This window comes from Dendrobates tinctorius, unplaced genomic scaffold (genome assembly GCF_039654945.1).
Source record: "Dendrobates tinctorius isolate UK_male_01 unplaced genomic scaffold, ASM3965494v1 ptg000159l, whole genome shotgun sequence".
NCBI classification, from domain to species: Eukaryota; Metazoa; Chordata; class Amphibia; order Anura; family Dendrobatidae; genus Dendrobates; species Dendrobates tinctorius.
The window spans coordinates 15,317,683-15,334,515 of NW_027361826.1; the positions used below are offsets into that span (position 1 = coordinate 15,317,683).

A 16,833-nucleotide genomic window follows, 5' to 3' on the forward strand; every position below is an offset into this window, starting at 1 on the left:
TGCGCTGGTATTTTTCAGCGCGGTCTATGCCCCAGAAGTGTGTCCTGCATGTGAAGACTTCCAGGGCATACACCGCGCTGAAAAATACTGGCGCATGTGCAGTAGTGATTATATGCTTCACCCACAGTTGGGTGCCCCGCCCATCGGACCGGACCGCGGCGATTTCCATACATCTCCAACAAGATAGAAAAGGTATTTATGCATCAAAGGTGCGGGGTCGGGGGGAATCAAAAGTCTAATAGAATCCTTATGGGATGCACAATTGGGTGATATCTTTACATGATATCACTAAAAATGGGTGACAGATTCCTTCTAATGACCCATTGATTGTATGTGTTTTTACTTTATGATGTAAAGTATTATGATAACTTGTTCAGTGATCATGCTCAAAGAGTGGTAACAAATGGTTGCACATCCAAATGGAAGAATGTTTCAAGTGGGGTACAACAAGGTTATGTCCTGGCCCCAGTGTTGTGGTGTTGTTGAACATTTTTATAAATAATATAAACTGAAGGTAAACTAATCAAATCTGCACACCACGCAAAGTTAGGAGGGATAGCTAACACTAGAGAAGACAGATATACGATTCAGAAGGATCCAGTTAAAATTGAACAATTGGCAGCGACTAATAGAATGGTATTTAACAGGGAGAAATGCAAGATTCTACATCTGGGTAAGAAAAAGAAAAATTACAACTACAGAATGAGAGGAATAGAACTAAGCAATAGCACATGTGAAAAAGACCTGGGTATACTAATAGATCACAGACTGTACATGAGTCAACAGTGTGAGGAAGCAGCAAAAAGGCAAACAGTTCTAGGATGTATACAGAGAAGCATAGAGTCTAGATCACGTGAAGCAATTATTCCCCTCTACTCCTTTGGTCAGACTTTATCTGGAATACTGTGTACAGTTCTGTGCACCACATTTAAAAAAAAAAGACAGCAACAAAGTGGAGCAAGTTCAGAGAAGAGCAACCAGGATGGTGAGCGGACTGCAAAGTATGTCCTACGAGGAATGGTTAAAGAATCTGGGAATGTTTAGCTTGTAAAGAAGAAGGCTATGAGGAGACTTAACTTAATAGCTGTCGACAAATATCTGAAGGGATGTTACAGTGTACAAGGATCATGCTTATTCTCATTTGCACATGTAAACATGGAAAACAATGGAATGAATCTGAAAGGGAGAAGATACACATTAGATATTAGAAAAAACTTTTTGATAGTGATGGTGATGATTAAGTGGAAGAGGCTGTGACGGGAGGTGGTGAGTTTTACTTCACTGGAAGTCTTCAAACAGAGGCTGGACAGACATCTGAGATGGTTTAGGGATTCCTGCATTGAGCAGGGGGTTGGGCATGATGACCCTGGAGGTCTCTTCCAAGTCTAACATTTTATGATTCTATATGTTGGGTGTCAACATCTGGGATCTTCAGCGTTATGATAGCATCAAGTGTACAGGAAAAACAGTAAAGGTATTTATGTGAATGAAGCTGTGCTTGAGGTCCACTGCACAGATTTGTAGCGCTTTCATCCGCAGGATTGAGGTCCCAGAAGGAGGGCCATCAATGATCATAAAATTACTATAAATTCAAAGATTATTATATTCCTGTATGAAAAAGAAATACCTTTAGACACCCATGCAATTGAAATGGGATGTCAAGGAGCCCATGTAAATGTGATAGTCAGGTTTTCACATACTTTTGACCAGATAGTGTATTTTACAATACGAAAGATTTAGTGCTCACAAAAAGCGCAGTATGCAGGTCTGGTATAGAAAAATGACAACATGTCATGAGTAATCTGTACAATTATGAAGCTACACCAATACAACCAAAACACAGCACATTCTTGTAATATTTTACCTTGGCTATGAAACATGTTTCTTTGTCAGAAAAACTTGCCCAGACAAGCCATCTACAATTACCAATCATAGCAGAAGAAAAAAAAAAAAGATCTTGAAACATCCACTAATTTCAACCAAACATTGGACAGGGTTTCCTCATATACTATACCCAAAAGATGATGGATTGTTTTTTTGCCTTACATTTTAATCTTTTGTCTACATGTAGTCATACTGTTGTAAAGAGACCTATGGAAATATGCTCAGCCCCCAACAGTTTGGCTAAAAAAAAAATTCATTGAGGATGACATCAAAAAGTTTGGATCTACAACTGGTAAGGTACGGTATATTTTTTCTTATACCACTATGCATAGTTAGAACATCTGACAGTCTGGAACCTGTAAACATCCATGGATTCTAAGCTTATGAGTGTATGTAGATAGGATGTTTGTCACTGTCCAGGTTGTTATTCGATGTAGCAATGATATTCTGATATTTTCTTTAAATTCAAGCTGTGTTATGCAGCCATACTAGGTATTCATAATAACCAATTTGCAGGTATAACAAATATCTGAAGCACCTAATTGAAAAATGACTTTAATAATATGCTTCAGCCTAGATTAATACATTGCCCAGCAGCTACATTGTTGCACCCACAGACAGAATCTAACTGGACTTGGTCTTTTTCTGCCATTCCAGCCTCGGTTTACATATCTTGGAATCAACAAATAACATGTTATTATTTCACAAGACTAGCATTTATAATATACCGTACTCAATTGTAAAAAAAAAAAAATAATGATTTGGTGCCAAGTGGGCATGGCGGTATATTAGAATCGTGCCCAAATGCTGCATGGGTTGGAAAAAAATATGTTAAAAAAATGGTGATAAAAAGCAGACATTTGCTATAGTAGGAGTGCTGCATATCTAATCATAGAAAGGTATTTGGCAATTTAGCCGAGTTAAAAAAAAAAAAGAGCTGTACACGCCAAAGTCAAGTACGAGGGATGCTCTGGCAATGGAGCGATGTGCATTTTATGTGCATATTCCTCTATTAAGATTTCTTTTTTCCTTTGGGGAATTTCTTGCCACACCTCAAACCGAAAATAAGAAGGGACACAGATTAAACCCACTGAACTCGGCCAAAATCACAAAGCATATACTTTTTTTTTTTCCTCTCTAGGAGACTTACAATGATAGGACACACATAATTTTAGGCATCTAAGTCAAGGCAGCTTTTGCTAGTAAAGGAGTGCTGCTCTTCTTCAAAGACGGTTAAGGAAATCTCTGTATTTAGACAGAGCTGGATTTTTAGCAGCATCCGGTGGTACACACTGAGGGGCTACACATACGCACAAGCTTTCCTTTCCATTCACAGAGAACGGCAAGCACCATCACTCAGGTATGGCCATGATTTATGCTTTATAATGCAAACCATGCTTCTTTGTCCAGACAAATCTGAAAATCAAAATACTGCTGTACTTGATGAGAAATTCTGATTGCATGCCAGGTGTAACAGCTGTGCTTTATGTGAGCATTCAAGCACGCTCAAAGTTTTATTGGCATTTGTTTTGTAACTTTTTTCATTTTTAGATCTTTTGTACATTTGAAACTGATTCGACAATAAACACCCCCCACCTTAAAAAAAAATAAGTTTTAGAAGTAGCTGTACACGGGGTCAAAATCTAATATATCTTAGTATGTCCTGACGAATACTCTCTATAGTTGTACAAATAATATTTATCAATAACGTGTCAAAGTAAAAATAAAGTTTTAAGTGTTATGTATGGCTTTATAAATTGGGTCAACAGGCCAGGAAGAATCTTCATCTGTCAGTCTATTCCTTGGAGAAACACTCAGATTTATTCGGTTTTGTGACAGCTCAAAAAGAAAAGTTTTTATTTTGTAACTTTACATTGCAGTTAGGAAAAATTATTTGTATGGCAGGCAGGACAGTATGTATAGATATGAGCGCAAGTGTGACAGTCACTTATATGTCACTGTTCTAGAATGTCAGCTATGGCCATTTGCCTTTATTCCTACGCTGATTACAGGGCTCAGGGCAAGAGTTTAGGTTTTACAGTAACGCTACAGGATAAATGTATAAAAATGACAATATAAGATCAACAACAAAGAGGCTGTCTGTTAAGGGCAGACCCTTAAGATTCAATTGGTCACCCTAAAATACATACTTTAGCATTTTTTCATTGAAAGTGTAGAAATTACACTCCCAGTCCAGCATTTCCTCTGGAGCCTGGGGTAATCTGACCATAAACCTCAAAACTTAAAAAAGAGCAGCAAACAAAGGACTGAAACTTTTCTTAATGTTTTCTACAAACCAATAAAACAAATACATGACTAAAAGAGTGAAACAGCTCCCTATGAAGAGCCAAGACAAAAGCAGCACAGAAGGGTACAAGGGAGATACTGTATCCTACTCAAAATATGGTGGATACATGTTATAACCGGAGAGGTAGGAGATGTAAAGTACTGCAAGCAATATGTAGAACACACTCAGATTTCCAAAACATTTTTATATCTACTTTATAAATATCAATGCAACTAAAGCTCTAAACCATTGTTTTCTCCCAAGATTACAACTTTGGATAGTATGGATGCTCTTACACGGCTTTTGGCTCTAGCACTGATCTTTGCACCACAATCACTGTGCCAGTATGAAGTTTATGACTATGACACAGATTATGACCCTGAACCGGAGCCACCAATTCATTTGCATCACAGCGTAGATTATAATGTTCCAAGCGTACCCTACTCCACTGACTGTGCCAAAGAATGCTACTGTCCACCAGCATCCATAGTCACCATGTACTGTGACAGTCGGAAGCTCAAGACCATTCCTCAAATCCCATCTCGCATTCAACAGCTCTACCTACAACACAATGAGATTGAGGCGGTGAATAAAAAGTCCTTCATTAACGCCACGTCTCTGCGGGAGATTAACCTGAGTTACAACAAACTGAAATCCAACAGAATTGACACCGGTGTGTTTGCTACGTCTCCCCATCTACATCAAATACTCTTAAACAATAATGACTTGGAAGAGATTCCATCACCGATTTCTAGCTCCGTGGAAAGAATCTTTTTGGGTACGAACAAGATTAACAAAGTAAGAGATCAAGACCTTCAGGGCTTAGTCAACGTTACCATGCTTGACCTTTGCAACAATCGTATTGATAACATCAAAGGAAAACCGCTAAGCAAGCTGACAAAGTTGATGCAACTCAATATCTGTAACAACAAGTTGTCTTCAATGCCGGCAAGCCTTCCGACATCACTCATGTACCTGTCACTGGAGAATAACTCAATTTCCAAGATACCAGATGATTATTTCGCAAATCTGCCAAATCTTATTTCCATTCGATTGTCACACAACAAAATTGATGAGATTCCTTTGTACATGTTCAATCTGCCAAAGCTTATGGAGCTGAACCTGGGTCATAACAAACTGAAGCGCATCTTCTATGTTCCCCGATCACTGGAGCACCTGTATCTGCAGGACAATGAGTTTGAAAGTAAGTACTTTCACGTTCATAATGAAAACATGCTCATTCCTTGTGTTGGTCTGGTCCGATGGGTGTCTCTGGTCTTGATCTTGAGCCCTCTCTCTTCCCACAATCATCGTCCTCATTCCGTGCTTCATGTGAATGACAAGTCCTACGTCAGTCACAGTGTTCCCCAATCGTGTGTCTGTGCAGGCGCACTTCTCTCTACCCTGCTGAGGAAGAGCAATGTACTACAATGAGCATGCATTGGCTTCACTTCCAGGTCATAGGTGCTCTTTGGCCTTTACATACTACAGTATTTTTCTCTGTCCTCACCAGGGCAGAGAGAAGTGTGCCTGCGCAGGAGCGCGATAGGGAGCCAGTGTAGCTGACATAGGGCATGTCAGCCACGTGAAGCAGGAAAGGAGGTCAGCGATTATGGGAAGAGAGGAGGTGTCAAATTAAGACCAGTGACACCCATCAGACTGGACGGCGCCCTATGAGGGTATAATTAAAAATGTTTTTTTGTGCTATGCAGAGGGGATATACATACAGAATACTAGAGTGATGTAAAAGAGGCAGTAAAAGTGGTGGCTGTACTTCATATAGGGAATACCTGGTGATAGATTCCCTTTAAATTAGAAATGCGTATGGGGGTGAATTGAAGTGGAACAAAAATGGGGTATAGAGAGGATCTTTTGCTATATTAGAGAAATCCCATTTATGTCAGCAAAATAAGTCTACTGTAGCTCCTGGAGCCACAGAGACCAAAAGCCGCTACCTGACGCTCTATGAAATCATTATATGTATAATAAAATCCAGGGTGTGTTTTAAGGGAATCTGTCACCAGGATTTACTATGGAATCCGAAAGTAGCATATGTAGTAGAGGACAGAGGCCCCAATTTCAGCGATGCATCACTTAGTTTACTGGGTGCAACAGTTGTGATTGTTTTCTCTGCTGCAGATCTACCAGAGCTCGGAATGCTGAGCCATGTGTAACCCCACCCACAGCACATAGCAGTTGACTAGAGGCACAAGACATCTTATCTTCTAGTGGTAATCTCCTGCTGATAAAACACTTTTTTTTTCCTTTCAGTAAAATTAAAGAGTCCAGTAAGCGACACATTGCTGGAATCAGGCTCTCAGACCCTTCATCATGCTGCTCTCAGATTACATATCAAAACCTGCTGACAGAGTCTTTTTAAAGATTCAAGATCCTATACCAATATGTAGTAGGTGCAATATTAGTAATATTATCATATACCTCCAATTAGAAATAGAACAAACAAGAAGATTAGGCGTAACAACTCAAGACTAAAGGAGTGAATATATAAATATATAATATACATAATAATAGTGTGTACGCTCTAAAAGGTTGAGTGGCAGACCATTCGAAATGTGAGAAACCAAAGAAACCACTAAACATGGATTGAGAATAATGGTTATGGGACAAAGGTAGTGTAGTAAAACATCTTTAACAGTGGGTGGCAAAAAATGGCACAGTATTACCTGGTGATGTTCTGGTAGTGGTCCCCGATTCAAGTGCAGCGCACACCTCAACGCGCGTTTCGTCGCTAAGTCCTAAGTGTGTATTTTTTGAGCACGCCGAAGACACTCGGTTAGAACACATGGTAACATTAAAAAATAAGAAACAACAGCACAGGAAAAAGTAGGGTGCAAAGCTCCACAGGTACATACCAGTCCTTATGAATAGAAAATCAAAAAATAGAGAGGCAGCACACCATATGAAATTTTAGAGAAAAGTGCTTTTTAATAGCCCATGCAGCGACATTTCGGTCTCAACTGCAGGCTTGAGAAAGGTTTGCACTTGAGATTGAAATGTCGCTACATGGGCTATTAAAAAGCACTTTTTTCTAAAATTTCATATGGTGTGCTGCCTCTATCTTTTTTTATTTTCTAGTGGTAACATAAGCAGTTATCTAAATCTCACATATTATCAAATTCAAACAGACCAAAGTAATAAATGTGAAGCGCTCCCGTGCCTAAGCTTTTTTTTTTTTTTTTTTAATAGAATGACAAGTCAGTGTTCAGCAAAGTTTCATAACTTTCCATGCTGGACAAAATTAGAAAAAAAAAAAAAATACAAGTTTAGTTATTCTTTAACTATCAACAGTGCTTGCTACCATATCTTGTGCCCCAACTTTTGAATTGGCAAGGTTCTGTAATTAGACCTTTATGTTCCTTACAGTATGGGTCATAATGTGGATACATTAGAAAAAACTGGCTAGGTGTACCACGATTGTTGCAGGAAGTACTGGAGAGAACCTGGTCCTTAAAAACCTTGATTGCAAGATAATATAGAAATGAGTTTATATATAAAATATACTTAAAGGGGTCTTCCACTACTAGGATATTGAAGATCTATCCTTAAAATAGGTAATCAGCATCAGATCAGTGGAAGTCCAACACCCAGCACTTCCACTATCAGATACTGACAGCCCTTGCAGTGGATAGAAGTAGGGAGTAGGGAGCTGAACACTGGAGCCCAGTACTCTGTTTAATGGCTACTGTTGGGCACAGCAGATTAGATGCTATTATTTCAATAGTTGATCTGCAGGCCCTGTCTGAGGTCACTGTTGATTTGCAGAACCTGTCTGAGGCCACTGTTGATCTGGAAAACCTCTCTGAGGCCATTGTTCATCTAGAGGACCTGTCTGAGGCTATTATTCATATGCAGAACCAGTCTTAGGCCACCGTTGATCTGCAGACCCTGTCTGAGGCCACTGTTGACCTGCAGAATCTGTCTGAGGCCACCGTTGATCTGCAGACCTTGTCTGAGGCGACTGTTCATCTGCAGAATCTGTCTGAGGCTACTGTGGATCTGCAGACCCTGTCTGAGGCCACTAAACAGGGTACCGAGCTGTAGGGTTTCACTTTTTACATCCAGATGTTGCCAGTGCTGGTAACAGCTGATCGGTGGGGTGCTGGACCCCAACTGATCTGATACTGATGACCTATTTTAAGGGTAGGTCAAAGATATAAAAATTGAAAAGCCCTTTAACTTTCATATGAAAAAGCTATATGGGAAGGACATTAACTCTACAAGCTACAAGTTACCTTTTCTGGCTTGATGGCCAAATTGGCATATTGAACCAATCCTAAGAGCTGTAATAAAATGTAAAGGGGTAGTTCTCATCCAACACATGTAAAGCACAACAAAAGTACATACTATGATTGTCTAATAGGTGCAAGTTCCATAGGGTTAAAAGCTTCCAGTACTCATCCCTATTGGGTGATAAACAGCTAGATTTCCAAACTACTTTCTCCAAATAGTACTCCATGATGAAAGAAACCATACCCGCAATATAGCCAATTTTGTAGATTATGGGTGCTGTGGTAGCAGCCGGGCATATCACAGCTCTGATAAACGAGGTCACCTCTTTCTCCCAATACATGGGGAAACCAACGATGGTTACACAATGCCCATTAGTAATTAAACATCCCTGGTCCTAATGTATGTGCCACTCCTCTTTCTATTAAATAAATGACATGTGAGAAGTAACACACAAATATTTCTGTATTCAGGTGACTGGGGGCCACACAGAATGGCATCATACTTCACACTTGACCCTCTGGTCATAGATTGAGCACCCCCGACTTATAATACTTATGCAGTAAAAAGCTGATACAATAATATAAATATTGTATATCTAAATGTATTCACACACACAGCTCAGGCAAAAATTAAGAGATCACTGAAAAATATTCAGTTTGCCTGATTCTTCTCTTTATATGTATATTTTTGAGTAAAATGTAAATTGTTCTTTTATTCTATAAACTACTGACAACATGTCTCCAAATTTCCAAGCACTAAATTTTGTATTTATTTTCAGAAAATGAGAAATGGTCAAAATAACAAAAAAATGCAGTGCTTGCAAACATCAAATAATGCTAAGAAAACAAGTTCATAATCACTTAGAAACAACAATACTAATGTTTTAACTCAGGAAGAGTTCAGAAATCAATATTTTGTGGCATAACCATGATTTTTAATCACAGCTTTCATGCGCCTTGGCAAGCTTTCCACCAGTCTTTAACATTGCTTCTGGGTGACCTTATGCCACTCCTGGTACAAACATTTAAGCAGTTCTTTTTTGTTTGATGGTTTGTGTCTATCCATCTTCCTCTTGATTACATTCCAGAGGTTTTCAATGGGGTTCAGGTCTGGAGATTGGGCTGACCATGACAGGGATTTGATGTGGTGCTCCTTCATGCACACATTGATTGACCTAGCTGTGTGACATAACGCATTGTCCTGCTGGAAAAACCAGTCCTCAGAGTTGGGGAACATTGCCTGAGCAGAAGGAATCAACTGTTTCCACGATAACCTTGTATGCAGCTTGATTCAGACATTGTTCGCAAAGAACAACCCGCCCAAATCCAGCCTTGCTGAAGCATACCCAGATCATCACCGATCCTCCACCAAATTTCACAGTGGGTGCAAGACACTGTGGCTTGCACACCTCTCCAGGTCTCCGTCTAACCATTAGATTACCAGATGTTGGGCAAAGCTGAAAATTAGACTCATCAGAGAAGATTACCTTACTCCAGTCCTCTATGGGCCAATCCTTATGGTCTTTGGCAAACTTCAGCCTGGCTCTCCTTTGCTTCTTACTGATGAAAGGCTTTTTTCTACCTTTACATGACTTGAGCCCTGACTCTAGGAGCCTGTTGCAAACTGTTCTTGCTGTGCACTTCACTCCAGCTGCCATTTGCCATTTTGTAGGTCACAGGATGTCATCCTGCGGTTGCTGAGTGACATTCGAATAAGATGACGGTCATCCCGGTCAGTAGAGAGTCGTTTTCGCCCTCTGTCGGTCTGTAGCTTTGCTGTCCCGAATGTCTGCTGCTTGACCTTGTTGTAATGGACTGTCGTCTTAGAAATTTTAAGGATGGAGCCAACATGACGCTCACTGTATCCCTCTGCTAGTAAAGCCAGAATTGAGCCCTTCTTTTCCTCACTCAAGACTTTTCTTTTCAACTCCTTTGGCATGGTTAAAAGTTATTTTTTCATTCCTATTACTTTTGGGATATTACTAGCACTTGTTTTGCCATCCAGCTTGTCCTATTGCAAGAGGATTGTGAACACCACAGCAGGGTTTTTATACTTTCCTTTGTTAAATAAGATTTGGTTCAGGTGATCCCCTAATCAGAAGCACATTAAGTAGAATAAGGTGTAGTCTGGTCAGAATTCAACTGACACTGGAATGGAATGGCTGCCAGACATGTAGAGAAGCTGATTTTTATAAAACTGTGCAGTGGTGTCTTAATTTTTGCCAGGGATGTATATTTCCCTGGAATCTGAAAGCAACTTATAATGACATTTTCTTTATATTTTCTTTCAGCAATAAACATAACACTAATGTGTCCAGTAATGGATCAATCGCAGCGACTAACTTACCTGCGTGTGGACCAGAATCGTCTGAAAGGACCTGTAAGCACATTAGCTTTCCTATGTTTTCCTCACATACATAGTATTTATTATGGTGAACAGAAGAGAATTGCTGGCGAGAGTCAAGTGCACCTAATCCCTCCATACCCGCTGCCAGAGGAGGCAAGATATGAGGATGACGACGATGATGATGACTTTCCCCAGTACCATAGAGAGGAGCATGGGCCAACAGTAGAAGAGGATGAAGATGAAGATGACTTTCGTGACTACTATTAAATAGCTAAAGGGTTTGGAGGAATTTTTTCATTTTGTTTCACTTCTAAAAGTGAAAATATATTTCTTAATGCTTTGACATGTTAACAAACTGTCACTTTTGCCTTTGTTCTGTAAAAAAACAAAAAAAACAGTTAAAGGGAAACTGTCCTCAGCTTTTTGCTACCTCATCTGAGAGCAGCATGTTGTAGAGGCAGAGACCCCGATTCCAGCGATGTGTCAATTACTGGGCTCCTTGTTGTAGTTTTCTAAAATAAAATCCCCGTTTTATCGGCAGGAGATTATCATTATAGGACAATTTGGCCTCATGCCAGGTAGTCCGACCATGCTCCTATCACAGATTGGCAGCTTTCTACCTATGCACAGTGCACACAGAAAGTGGCCAATCAGTGGTGTGGGCGGAGGTTATACAGAGCTCAGCATTCAGAGAACTGCAAGACAAACAGCAGAGAAATGTTTTTAATCAAAACCGCGGCGCCCACTAAAGTAGGTAGCACATGAACGGAATCAGGGTCTCTGCCCCTGCATCATGCTGCTCTCAGATTGGGGGGAGCAAAAACCTGATGACAGATACCCTTTAAAAATATGTTGCTTTTCATATTTAAAGGCTATGATCACCTTTGACATGGACAATTGTATTGTGTTTTTACATATGCTAGTGGTTACCTTGAATTAAAAGTTTCAGGATATAATCTCGATCTTGTCATTATTTATTTTCAGCCTGCCCAAGATACCTTGCTCCTTATCTCAGTCTTTTCTCCTGTGGGCATGTCACCCCCAGTAACGCATGCTGGATGTTAGGCATGTGACTCCAGAAAGCGACCCTCATTTTAGTTATAAAATTCACGATTTCCTTCTAGTGTGCTTTCTCCTTCTAGTGGGCAATTTTCCCCTTCCCATACAAACACTGCAGCGGATTCTCCCCTTCGCATATGTACTGTGATATAGTACAGCCTCATCGATCTGCCATCCTTGACAACTTAGAATATTTTCTCCTTCTCCACACTCTGATCTGCCGTAAAAAAAAAAAAAAAATGTCCCTTCCTACCTGGGTTGCCAACTTGACTTATTTTTGGACACTTTGCAAAATTCTTATGATTATAAGTAATACATTTCTACAGGATATAATTATGTTATGAAGACATCAGCTGCATTCGCTGTAAAGTAATGACAATTACAGTCAAAATATTCTTTATAAGCTTCTTCAACTTCAAAAAAAAAAAAATCACGGACGCCTTCAAATTGTTTTTTTTTTATTACACACAGGGCAAAAAAGTGCTCTAATTTTTACGGACTGTCCTGGGATTTCTGGATGGTTGGCAACCCGGCAGATATCTAGCTACAAGAAAAGTAAGGGGGAGTGCAGACTGAGCAGACACCGCCAGGAGCTACAGCGAGCTGTAATACTTATATGAGAAGCACTGGAACAGCCAGCTATGTAGAACAGTGGCACAGATTCTGCACCAGTATAACAGTAGGACATTTTTAGGAAGGCCATTTAGAAATTTGCTATCAGGTCTCCTATATTAACCCTTTTACTTGCAAGGATATGAGGCCTCTTTGCAGTGCACAACAGACACAGGAGCTGAATGCAAAGTGCTGCTTGCCTGACTATTACACTATGTTTTGATGTTCGTCATGAATCTTTGCTTGTCAAGATGCGAGACTCTTGATAGATAATATACAGTACATAAGGTTTAATGTTGATAAACTCTGTACTTTACCAATAAAAATGAATAAAATAACAAATGTGCGCAAATGTATCTAATATTGTAAACAAAATGTAAGGTGTTTGCCCTAATGCTTCCTTCTTGTCCATTTTACATGCTGGGGTGAAAGATCACTTTGATTACTTTAGCGTTCCGGTGGTGCCATCTACACACCACTGAAAATTAATAGGAAGCACTTTGAAAGCGGAGACACATGAATGGATTGGATGGGTGGCCATAGACAGTAACCAACACACTTGAGCAGAAAGGAGAGAGATATTTTTAAGTGCCAGACTGGAAAATGCTGCTGCCGATCTGCAAAAAGAATTGAAATGCCGCGAAAAATCTGCACAGATTTTTCCGCAGCATGTGCACAGCAATTCTTAATTTATCATAGCCTGTGCATTACACTAAGAATTTGATGAGAGCGTCAAAAGACACTGCAGATCAGCATCACAATCCGCAACGTGTGCACATACCCTTAGAATGGATTTTATATTTCAACCTCCTCTATCACACGGCAATATGAGAACAACCCTTTAAAGCAAGGTTCAGTTACTAAAGTAAAAAAACAAACAAACATTAAAATGCTTTATAATAATTAATAATAATAAAAATAGTGCACCCCACTGATCCCCTGCTGATCTTGTTTCAACGCTGCCCAGGTTCCTTGTCGGTATTTGCATCTCCTGCTGGGTCTGGATACATCTGTGACTGCTGCAAGGAATCACTGTGTTTTTTTCTTCTGTGGCTGGACAACCCCATTAACTCAGTCAAAACTGAATATATTGTTTGCTAGTGCAGTTATTTAAAGGAGTTGTTTGAGACGTTAACGCTGATGGCTTATTGTTAGGATAGGTCATTAATGTCTGATCAGTGGGGGTACAACACCCGGCTCCCCTGATGATCAGCTATTCTCTTTATCGGCGGCTGAAACTGCTCAGTTGCAGAAATGAACAGCAAAATTCATTGACGGCTGGTTATTCATTTAGTTGGGTCTCTGCTGGAAGTCATGGGCAGGGGTACTCTTTATATAAACCCTAGCAGTCTGTGTCTAGTTGCCAATTATAGGTTATACGTATTCTGGGTCACTTCTGCAACTCTGCTCCAATTCAGCCTGTTGATTCCCAACCGTGACCTCGTCTTGTGTTTTGACTATCTGACTGTCTCTCGATTTTGTTCCTCTCCTTGACCTCCTGGTACAAACCCGGTATTCCTACTATTCTCTGCCAACCCTTTCCACCATCTAGCAGCTTCTCTGTGGATTCACCCCTGCGTAACTCCAGATCCTTGTATAGCGGGTTAAAGGGTGATGGTCAGTGTTTCCCTGGGACCTGGAGAGGCTTGCACAAGCCTGTCCATGGAAGCCCTATAAAGAGCTGTCAGACTTCTATGAATAGGGCTCCATTACAAGAAAATGCCTAGATATATGTGGCGCCCCTGAGGGTTGTCACCACAGGGGTACTGCACCTCCTCCTGAGGTGTGGTACCCCACCATTCAGGTAAGGTGGAGACTCCTGACCACACTCCAACACCTGCATCCCACACAACATAGTAGTGTAGCAAAGCACCCTTTGGTGGTTCCCTGCTTGGAACACGAAGAGTGCTGGGAGGCGGGTGGAGTTAGTTGGCACCAAAAGAGCGGGAAGAGTTTAGGATTTGGGCAGTCTGACAGAGTCAGTGGAAGAGTGAAGATCCCCTGAGTGGGATGGATGAAGGAAGAGCTGCAGCCGACCTCAGTGACCTGGGTCCGCTGGCACAGGAAAGAGACATTGATGGAAAGCCTGACTCTCCATAAGAAGGAAGGATTAGTACGGAACTAAGGATTAGGGTTAGAGCAGAACCCTTCCCAAGTTCACAGAGCAAGGCCGGGGTCCGGTCCCTGAGGTTGTATGGATACTAATGGTCCTGCAGCAGACATCGGAGGAATAGAAGTTGTCACCACTTTATTCTCACACAAGACTTGGGGGCACAACAGCAACAATAGTGAGCCGGGACTTGGTAGCAAGGAGTCCCCGAAGCAGGCTACAGCTGTCTGCCGTACAAGTAGAGTTCATAGGAACATCTGACAGGAGGAACTCCAGTGTAACTCAGTACTGTGAGTACTTCACTATAGGCGCAAAAGGGAGACGTTCAGAAAAGGCACATATGTTGGCGGAGTGTTGGAAGGGAGTGCTTCATCTTGCCTGGAAGTTGGCTGAGCCCCTGACCTGGGAGACATGGTACCAAGGCAGGCAACTGTATGCTCAACAGACTAAGTAAAGCTTTGGAACTAGATGCACTGGTGTCCTCCGCTTATTACTGCACCAACCCACTCAACACTGCTGCATCTTGGTGCCAGACACTACACTCTCTCCCTTAACACCTATCTTCTTCATCTACTCTGCCCTGGGACTACAGCCCTACCTGTGGAAAGCTACACCATCATTGCTGCACCACACCATCTGTCCCAGAGAATCTGTCTGCAGCGTCGGCTTAACATCTTCATTGCCGAACACCACAGGTGGCGTCACGAATCATTCACTCATAAACTCTATTCCAACATCACTTTCCCCCCTTTAACAATGGACGCCCCGGGCCACGGACCGGGTCACAGCTGCCGTGACATCTCCCATTCAAATCCACTGGGCCTGGCTCCGAGTACCCCACAGCCCTGGGTGAGGGCGATCCATATACTTTTCCGGATCCCTTAAAATAGAGATGGACAATCCAAAAACATGTTAATATGTTTATCAGTTTCCTATAATTTGGCCCTAGAATTTACACATACTGTGTGTGTGTAAAAGATATTACAATGTTAGCCCCACACAAAGAAAGGACGAAGATGAATAAAGTATTTGTAATGATTTGCCGAATCAGTAAAATACCAGCCATCAATCTTTGATCTCCAGAAAGTAACCATTAGTGGCTCCTTCTGATGTTTAGATGTGTTTTCTGGAAATGGCTGTTTGAATGTTGATAATCAAATATATGTGGATAGTTCTACATGAGAAAATCCTCTCCACATCACGTTTGGGTTACACGTTGGAGGTTTACATTCTGAGGAATCGAGGGAGTGTTTGTTGCCAGTGATCTCTCATACACATGAAAGAGTGGGATGGAAGTGAGTCCCTCCCTGCGCACTGTACGCCTGCATGTGTGCTGCATACAGTTATAGGTTCTATACCACTGGCTGCAATACCATCATTGCCCATCTTTCCTGAACCCCAAATCACCCCTGTATCTATCTGCTATCAATGCTTTATCTGTCCTTTTGGATCTGTTTTTTTCTTTTTCTCCTTCCTGACTTCTAATTAATCCCCACCTGTGTGTGTGACCAGTGTCCCTGCTGCTCCTCCCTCCTGATCACATCTGACTTGTTTGATGTGCATTTGAGCTGCTATAAATTCAGAGCCATTGGTCTGTCTATTTTAATGATGTCTTTTAAGGATAACAATATAAATATGTCAGAAATGAGCCAGAAGTTAACAGAAGGTACGCCAAACCTCTATGTTTCAATATACTACGGTAAATTTCTCTTTGCTCCACACTTACTCTTACCATGCTGACACATAACTCATGGCTTGGCCTCCATTACTCCTGACTCTCCTTCCCTATCCACAGACCCCAGCACCCTCTACCCAAGTAACAATCTCTCCTTCCCTCTTGCCCCCCACCTGACCTCCTCCGCTGACCTGCTCCTCAACCTCAGATCGCTCCTAATAACACACAAAACAAATCGCCCACTCTCCTTCTCCCACCTGCTCTGCCTCCTTCTCCTCACTGCTGGCGACATATCTTCCAATCCTGGACCCCCACAGCTCATACCTTCCAATATTACCCCCTCCTATCACTCACAACCCAATATAAATACCCAAAATCTTTCCAACCTCAAATCCGTACCCTTGACGCCCACCATCCTGCTCCCTCTCTCTGGATCACTCTGGAATGCCCACTCCGTCTTCAATAAACTCCATGTGATTCACAACCTCTTTACCTCTCGCAATTTTTCCTTCCTTGGCCTCACTGAAACATGGGTGACACCCTCAGACACCAACTCCTCTGCTGCACTATGCTGTTATGATTGGGTCACCGAGGAGGAAAACAAAACCA

General features: G+C 41.3%; 2 protein-coding genes across 6 annotated transcripts in view; one reads left to right on the forward strand and one right to left on the reverse strand.

The window, feature by feature from the left end:
- CENPP (centromere protein P) overlaps positions 1-16,833 on the reverse strand; it is a 383,707-nt gene that overhangs the window by 278,871 nt on the left and 88,003 nt on the right. The window lies entirely within an intron of this gene.
- Positions 1,991-11,724, forward strand: OMD (osteomodulin). Of its 2 annotated transcripts, none has more exons than XM_073549583.1 (3): positions 1,991-2,181; positions 4,436-5,375; positions 10,713-11,724. In XM_073549583.1, the coding sequence occupies exons 2-3, from the start codon at positions 4,454-4,456 to the stop codon at positions 11,033-11,035; spliced, it is 1,245 nt and encodes a 414-aa protein (XP_073405684.1). In that variant the 5' UTR covers positions 1,991-2,181; positions 4,436-4,453; the 3' UTR covers positions 11,036-11,724. The 2 variants fall into 2 exon arrangements, with proteins under 2 accessions (XP_073405684.1, XP_073405683.1); XM_073549582.1 differs by lacking the exon at positions 1,991-2,181 and adding an exon at positions 2,932-3,244.

Bases quoted from the DNA above. Each gene is read 5' to 3' on its own strand.
- OMD (XM_073549583.1), top strand. From the start codon at position 4,454: ATGGATGCTCTTACACGGCTTTTGGCTCTAGCACTGATCTTTGCACCA. The intron at 5,376-10,712 runs GTAAGTACTTTC...ATTTTCTTTCAG, and splicing joins GCAGGACAATGAGTTTGAAA to CAATAAACATAACACTAATG.